The 7,781-nt window shown below is 51.1% G+C and overlaps 2 protein-coding genes across 2 annotated transcripts; one reads left to right on the top strand and one right to left on the bottom strand.

Annotated features, from left to right (window-relative positions):
* Positions 1-167: 167 nt before the first annotated feature.
* On the bottom strand, positions 168-1,241 carry COCSUDRAFT_33226 (hypothetical protein). Its single transcript, XM_005647524.1, has one exon. It carries the CDS (start codon positions 929-931, stop codon positions 758-760), a length of 174 nt encoding a protein of 57 aa, XP_005647581.1. The 5' UTR covers positions 932-1,241; the 3' UTR covers positions 168-757.
* A 912-nt stretch (positions 1,242-2,153) lies between these two features.
* Positions 2,154-7,566, top strand: COCSUDRAFT_63419 (hypothetical protein; the record flags this gene model as incomplete). Its single annotated transcript, XM_005647523.1, has 12 exons — positions 2,154-2,170; positions 2,392-2,539; positions 2,872-3,066; positions 3,419-3,567; positions 3,965-4,067; positions 4,349-4,442; positions 4,678-4,708; positions 4,946-5,084; positions 5,605-5,747; positions 6,263-6,402; positions 6,707-6,853; positions 7,307-7,566. 12 exons carry the CDS (start codon positions 2,154-2,156, stop codon positions 7,564-7,566), a joined length of 1,566 nt encoding a protein of 521 aa, XP_005647580.1.
* Positions 7,567-7,781: the final 215 nt, after the last annotated feature.

The raw sequence follows: 7,781 nt of genomic DNA, 5'->3' as shown, positions 1-7,781 counted from the left end.
GCCGAGGGCGCATGCCCGACATGGCCGATCCCGGCCGCTCACAAAGCCTCAGCCTCTTCTGAGAGTGGAAGAGGATGCTTGAATCGCCGCCACTCACTCAGCCTCAGCCTACATCGAGCTCTAATGACATCGTATGGAGTGGCGAAGACAGCTGTCAGAAGAAGCAGGCCGAGCGTGCTAGCCTAACGTGGCCGCCCCCGGCCACTCACAAAGCCTCAGCCTCTTCTGAAGTTTGTTGATATATGATCGGATGGCTGCTGCTCACTTAGCGTCAGTCTTGATCTCAAAGGGACGACATTATATGGCAATCAGGTCAGTTTGCGCCGGGTCATGATAGTCCCGCTTAGCATTACTCTTTGAGGCGCAAGCAGGGCAAACGAATGTGATTCTGAAAGTGAAAATTTGAGCGTGTAGTTGGCAAGTGAAATTCATAAAGGTCTGCCTTGGTTCAACTGGCTGGAGGCATCCCAGGCTCTTTAAACAGGTTTCTGAGATCTTACAAGGTTGGAAAGATGTCAGAAGAGGTTGGAAAGCTGTCACCGCATGATATCCGCTAGCTTTTTGGCTGGCATGGCTGGCATGGCATGGCTGCGTTGAGTTGGGGACTGGCAAGTTGTGGGTGGCCAAGTTGTGACCGTGAAGATTGTTGGAGGCAAGACAATATGAGGAGACAACTGGTCTCTTCTGCAGCATATGCAGAACAGAACAGCGCCGTAGGAATGCATGCCTGCATGCATATGCAGGCAGTGCTTCTAGCTTACAAGGGATCCCAGCAAAAGGGCTCCCACATTTGTGCTGCCTTTTGCTGCAGCACCAACGGCTGAAAGAGTGGTTGGAATTTCACAGTACCAACGAGAGGGAATTGTGTTTTTGAGAGAGAGGGTATGCGCCTGAGGCACCCCAGTACATTTTGGCACCAGAGCTGTGACATGAAGGGGAGTTTGTGCTCCTGATCAAGTGGTGCAAGTCCTTTCAAGTCATGTGCGATATTTTTAATGCTTCCGGTATCAGCGGTTCCCGTATATTCATTGCTGAGGGGGTGTGTACTTTAGAAGCATGCTTGCATGTGTCAGCATACGGATGGCAACCATCCGTCTGACAGTGTCAAGTGTTGCAATTCCTTTGCCCCCTCATAGTGGTTTTTTGCTTTTGTTCCTCATTTCAGAGCGCCAGTCGGATGAAAGGACACAGAGACAAGGGATTTTGGATGTGTGAAGATTTGTTGTCCTTGTAATAAAGGGCTTGTACCCATACATGTCCAAAACACGTGTAATCCTCATAAGCTGGCCCGCTGGCGCATGCTTGGCTAACTGCTGTTGTGCATTTTTCCAGGTCACATGCAAGCTTTGGGGTGTCTGCCCTTTATCACAGCCAGTCAAGCAATTTCGGGACTGATTTGCATGAGTCTTAGTCCAGCGGCCTGACTGACAGACGCAATGCAATGGTGACCATGATCAATGTCATGTGGAAGAGGAGTTTGCCAAACACCGCATTGCCGTGGTCCCTGGCTTTAGCATATCTTCAAGTTGAGAGACGACTGCATCACAAACATTCAAAGCACGCTTGGCACATATGCATGTTATATTAAGAAGAACCTCTAATGTGGAAGCAGTTCAATATTGCAGTTATATATTAATTCAATCCAACTTACAAGTCTTGATTCACTGGCCAAAACTGCTGAGGGAGGGTCAATCCCTAGGGTTACATTATGGAAGCTATGGTCGAAAATATCTTACTCCCCTTTCAATTTCCAAGGTTTGCTCAGAAGTTTTGTAGCATTTCAGATTTTGTGCGATCCAGTGGTAAGCAGCATGGTCATTACACAACAAATGCTGATGTCTTCTTGAATAATACTGATTGCCGCCTGATCGCTATAGTGAGGAAAACCACGTCTCGATGAGTATGGTTAACTGAAAGTGTCTTCTTTTTGCTGAGACAACAACTTTGGTGGCGTGCTGCTCGCAGCAATGCATGAAGGCTTCTCTCCCAAAAATGGCAGTACCAAATTGGCCATCGTTCTTGGTCTTGTCGCTGCCTGCACTTTCTTGCACGGCTTCGAAGCTGCCAAAGCTCCGTCCACGCCTGCTGCTGGAGTCCCCCTCTTGACCACCAGTAAAGGATCCATCATCGATTGGAGGGGAAAGCCTGTGGAGATGAAGGGCATAGGCTGGTACGATCTTGCTTTCGTCAACCTCGAAAACCCCAAACCACCACGTTGCTCACAGAGAGCTCCTGCACCATCCTGGCATCTTTTGCGTCTTCAGATTACTCAAAGTCATCGTTCAGATCAGTACCAGCCTGCAGATTGTTTCAACGACTGCAGAAAAGAGTTCTGGAAGCAGTTCTGGATGTCAAAGTGAGCTCTGATGTATTGCTTGCCTGCACACACAGGTATGGCTTCAATGCAGGACTGACAGCGCCAGGCAACCTGAGCAAGGGGTACGACAGCATGTCGCAGGACTTCCCCACCATTGTCTGGCGCTTGAAGGAGCTGGGCTTCAATGCCATCCGCCTCCCCTATTCTTTCTCCCATTTCCAGGTGCGTAGAACTTCTAGCCTGCTATATGGCTCCTGCATTTTCCCATCCTTGCCTCTTCTTCTTGCATCTGTAGTGATCTGGATCTGCCAGCAAGCATGCTCTGTGTTGCCACCTCAAGGATGATTGCATAAAATGTGCTCAATGTAAAATTTGTGCTTGCTACACATCAACAGACTTGCCTGCTCGCTGTTTTCATGCACACGCAGAGAGAATGTCCTGAAGGAACATGTGCTAGAAGGAACCAGCAGCATGCATGCGCACTTCTGTGGCAATGCATGCATGCTGGCAGAGACATGCACAGCGTACAATTCTATGCTTCTCCATGCATGCAGGACCCTCCAGCCGATTACACCAGGAACTGCACAGAGGCGAGCAACTATGTGGTCAGGAGCAGTCTTGTGCCCAAAAAGCTGCCCAACATGAAACTCGCCCAGTACAGGCTGCCCAACGATGACCCTCCCAGAGTCCCAGGCAGCATCTGCAATATTGCCATGCCTGGCCAGAGCACCCGCGCCCGCTACCTCTGGGTATGAATCCCCACCCTGCCAAGCCTTGAGCACTGCAGAAGCAAAACCTGTGGATTTAGCTCCAGCATTTCGGGTGCATGACAGTGTACGCCTTGTTGCATGCAAGTTTACCGGTCCACAGTTTATGTCAGCTGCATGCATGTTTCTTTGCAGGGTTCACTGTTCAGTGCGGCAAGGCTCTGGAAGTTGTGAGCTGAAGGGCTGCAGCAGTTTGTGCTTTGATGTGTGAGCTGTGAGCCATGTGATTTTGACAGACTCTAAATTTAGGCCTTTAAAATAGGCCACATAAAGTCATGTATGCTGCAAGGCTCCAGCATGTGCGCTGATTTGTGCTGTGCACAATGCGATGCAGGTAGTGCAGTACCTGATCTACCAGGGCTTCTATGTGAACCTGGACTTCCACTCGATTGGCGTGCATGAGACGCTGGTCACCGGAGACACCCCCTTCAGCGGCGCAGATGACTACACCCTCTATGACATGGACGGCTGGGTCGGCCTGTGGTACTTCTCAATCCTTACTACTAGAAGTTGGCATGATGCAGGATGACACAATGCATGCAGCTTGATGCATGCATGTCAAAGCATGCATGATGACAAGGGCGCTAAGTTTGCATGGTGTCATCATGCATGCCGCTCAACAAAACAGCTGTGCAAGCATCTTGTTGCTGGCATATCAGGGCATATGCCAGGGCATGCATGGTGAAAGGGGCGCCAAATTACCATGGTGTCATGCATGCCTAGTGGAGCAGCTTACATACAGCTTGTTGCATGCACCGGGAAGTGGACAGTGGAGACAGGGTGCTCTTGTGTTGAATAGTGGTTGCTGCCTCCTTGCATGATTGAGGCTCAGCATGCTGAATCACTTAATGCTGCATTTGAAGGGGGATGCATGCTGTAGGGTGGACCTTGTGAAGGATGTGTTGGCTGACTCGCCAGAGGCCAAGGGGCGGCTGATCATTGACCTCATCAATGAACCCGATGGCTACACCCTCACATGGGAGGTGAATGCCCTGGCTATGTTTTCCACGTCACACGGGTGTTCTGGAGACAAATTCTGCTTTGCTTTCTGGCTGGGTAAAGGGCTGCAGCCAGAGCACTGCAGACAAAAGCGACTTATATTTGCTGTGCATCGCAATGTTCCTATGGCTCGGTGTGTGGCAGTTCCGACGAGCAAGGCTGAGGTGCTTTTGGCACAAGCAGTAGCTGCTGCGGTGACCATGGCAAGGGACAAAGCACAGACATCTATGCTGCTGGCCATGTAAACTTGATGTTGTGTGGGCAGGGCAACAATGGCTACCCCAGCATGAGCATGTTATACATGCATGCCATGGATGCGCTGTGGCCCATCTGCCCTGACTGCCTCTTCCTGGTGGAAGGTGTGCACAATTCCCCAAATTGTGCTCCTCTTTGTTCTCTGCCTAAATCATGCTGGGCAGATTTGAGTTCGGCGCAGCATGCATGATGGAGGATTGTCCACCTGCTGTCACCATGCATCATGACTGCAAAAAGTGTGTCTTGAGGGGCTCGATGTGCATAATTTTTCAATGCTGTTCCAGCAATGGGAGTGAAGACAGATTGGGGGATCATGTGTGTGCCTGCTGTTTGCACCAGGTACTGGACAAACAGGCATTGGAGCTACCTGGTAAGCTCCCTACCTCTTGGCGAAATTACAAGTACAGTTGCTGCATATGTGTTTATGGGATTTCAGGCCTAAGACTGCTTACGCAGCCATGCATATACAAATGTTTGGTTGCCAGGACTTGGTGAAGGCATGCATGGCATTAATCTTATTTTAAGATGCTTTACCAATCCATGAGATCCAGGTGCGCCGCAAAAATGCAATGCAATCACATGTGCTGAGCAGAGGGATGCTGTGCAGGGGCAATGGGTTCGCGATAGACCCCAAGCAGCTGGCGATGGACCCAAAGGCCAGCAGTGCCAGGGGCTTCTTTGAGGCAGTTGTCAACAAGCCCTACATCAACCAAGTCGTCCTAGCCCCTCACCTCTACTGCCCAAAGGTATACATGCGTCCGCTTGTGTCGTGCTGAGATGGCTGCAGCTGCATGTGCCATGAGTCTCAATCTCAGCATTCTCTCTGAGACCCTGAGTCTCACAGGGACCCCATTCTGCCTTGCTTTAATCAGCACCTTCATGTGTGCAGGATGCCAGTGCATGTCAGGCCGTCATATGTCCTGTCTTTCTCACATGTCGGGCCATCATGTTGCCTGTCTTTAGTCCGCCCAATCTAGAAGAGCACCTGAGAAAATGGGGCCAAAGAGTTATGGCCTGCCCAAGTCCAACTTGAGCTGCAAATTGAGGAGCTGGGGAGCTCGAATCCACGGATAACTTGGAGTGGAGACTAAAGACTCTTTAAGCAAGCGCCAACGTGCGGACCACTCTACTCACAGGACGAAGATATTTGAAATTTTGCGCCCCAAGTAGGTAATGCGGTCTAGTGGCAGCATGGGTGATGACAGTTGCAGGCCCGAGTTCCCCTTGAATGCTGTATTTGCATTGATTTGCGATTGGTGGCGACAGGTGTCTGGGCAGAAGGACTTCTACAAGCCGTCTCTGGGGCAGTACGAGGTGTACAACTACACCTTTGGCCACTTCACAGCGCCACCGGGATTCTGCCACAAGGGCTCCTGCCACGTGTTCGCAGCCATCAACGACGAGTTTGGGTGCGCATTTCTCTGATCTCTCAGCATACCTGCCATCATGCCCTTCGATGGGCGCCAGAGAAGCACTGCCACGCAGTGTTCCATGGGCTTTTCTTTGGACTGAGAGGGACTTCACATGCAGCAATACACCCTTCCGGGTTTTGTGATGTGCAAAATTGTTACCAACAGCCAACATCCTCCTTCAAAAGATTCAGTACTCAATTGTGGGCTTCACATGCTGAATCATGTGTTGCTGGAGCCATCTTGAGGCTGCATGCATTGCTTTTACACCGCGATGCAGCCCTTTCTGCTTACTGCGGCACGTGCAATGTATTAGGCCAAATCGACTTCAAGCCGATGTGCCCTTGTGATCACTTGGCATATATATGATTCATTCCTCTGATCTCGAGGTCATGAATGAAACCAAGGGTGATCAGCAACAAATCCATCAGGGTCGATTGGCCTTGCGCCCGCTGCGGGCGCCAGTTATACATGTCGTTATCAGCAGGCTAAGGGTCTGCTGCAATGCTGTGCAGGTCCACATTCGACAGCATAATGGAGGCGCAGTGCTTCCAGGGCATTGTGGACTGGATGAATGTGGCTGCCACTTCCAAGAAATACCCCCACGCACCCATGACCTCCTGGTTCTACTGGGCCTACAACCCAGACTCTGGAGGTGCCTTCACTTCCGTCAACTGATGTTTGCTATTTTCCTGATTCTTGTGCTTGCAGCAGTGTGTGCCATGCATGATGGTTGCCACATGCAGCAGCCTCAGAATTTCATGCATATGAAAGCTAGTCCTGTGCTCTGCTGAAACTGCAAATTTTCACATGTTCACAGATAAACGGAGCCAAGAGGATTGATAGCTTACTCCCAAAGAGAAATGGACATGTTTGCCAGCCAGCAAGGCTAGTTCAATCAAGGCTGAAAGGCATGGCAGATCACATGCATCTCAAGATATTTGTGGTTTCGCACACAGGCACTGGAGGCATTGTGGACACAGACAACTGGAGGGACATCCACTGGCAGCCCATCAACGCCCTGACTGGGGGGTCTGTGCAGTTCCCCACCGGCGTCGGCCTCAAGCCCTGGTACCTCACGGACTTCAAGCCCCCTGCCCTGCCAGGTCAGACATCATTGCCTGCTCCTGCAAAATGCTACTGCCTCACATACATTGCTAAACCCGACCTTGAGGTGCGGCCGAGAGAACAGTGGTGAGTATGCACTGTCTAGGGAGGTCACAACCAGCAAGCTCTCTGTCTGTATTGCTGCTGGGTGAGCATACAGTCAATGTAGTGTAGCAAAGCTGCAGACAGATGCATTTGCCGGCTGTACATTACAGTGAGACAGGGCAATTTCTATTCTGATTTGAGGTGTATGCAAGGCCGCAGACTGCTGCTTTTGCAAGCCGTACAATATGTACAGAGCTTACGATGTTTCTTTTCTTGGCTCTCTGAGCTGATCTGGCAGACCATGGGTGACAAGCTGCGCCCCTTTGGCCTGCATGTCTGCAGCACACCGGGGTGGATATTTGAATACAATGGGTGATAATATACACCTCGGGGTGAATAATGCGCAGGGCTGCAGCCGGGAACGCCGCTGAACCTGGTGCGCGAGCAGCTGCCGCTGATCACACACAGAGCGCTGGTCCTTATCATCGCCATGGGATGCGCATGCTTCGTTGCAGTCTCTTGCGCGCTGTGCACAATGTGCTGGACGTGTGGCTGGTGCGAGCGAGTGCCAGTCAAAGAGGAGCCCAAGTTTGAAGAGGACACAGAAGCAGAGGAGGGCAAGGGCTTCTTGCCGCCAATCCCGGAGGTCAGCGGGGTCCCCCACTGAGCTGAGTGGGGAACTCAAGTGTAGCATACTTGGGCTCTATGTTCTGTTACAGTCTTTCCAGTCAGCTGACAGGGGGGATCAGTATTTGGCAGCCATGCCCTGTGGCCGTGATTTTCTGTCGTGCAGGAGCCTTGCATGCGTGGTGTCCTGATTGCTCACCATTGCGCAAGGGCCTTTGCAGTTTTGCTGATTCGGTCCGGCCTGATCTGGTAGCT

This window comes from Coccomyxa subellipsoidea (assembly GCF_000258705.1).
Source record: "Coccomyxa subellipsoidea C-169, whole genome shotgun sequence".
Lineage (NCBI taxonomy): Eukaryota > Viridiplantae > Chlorophyta > Trebouxiophyceae > Coccomyxaceae > Coccomyxa > Coccomyxa subellipsoidea.
This window is presented reverse-complemented; position numbering and strand designations above follow the sequence as displayed.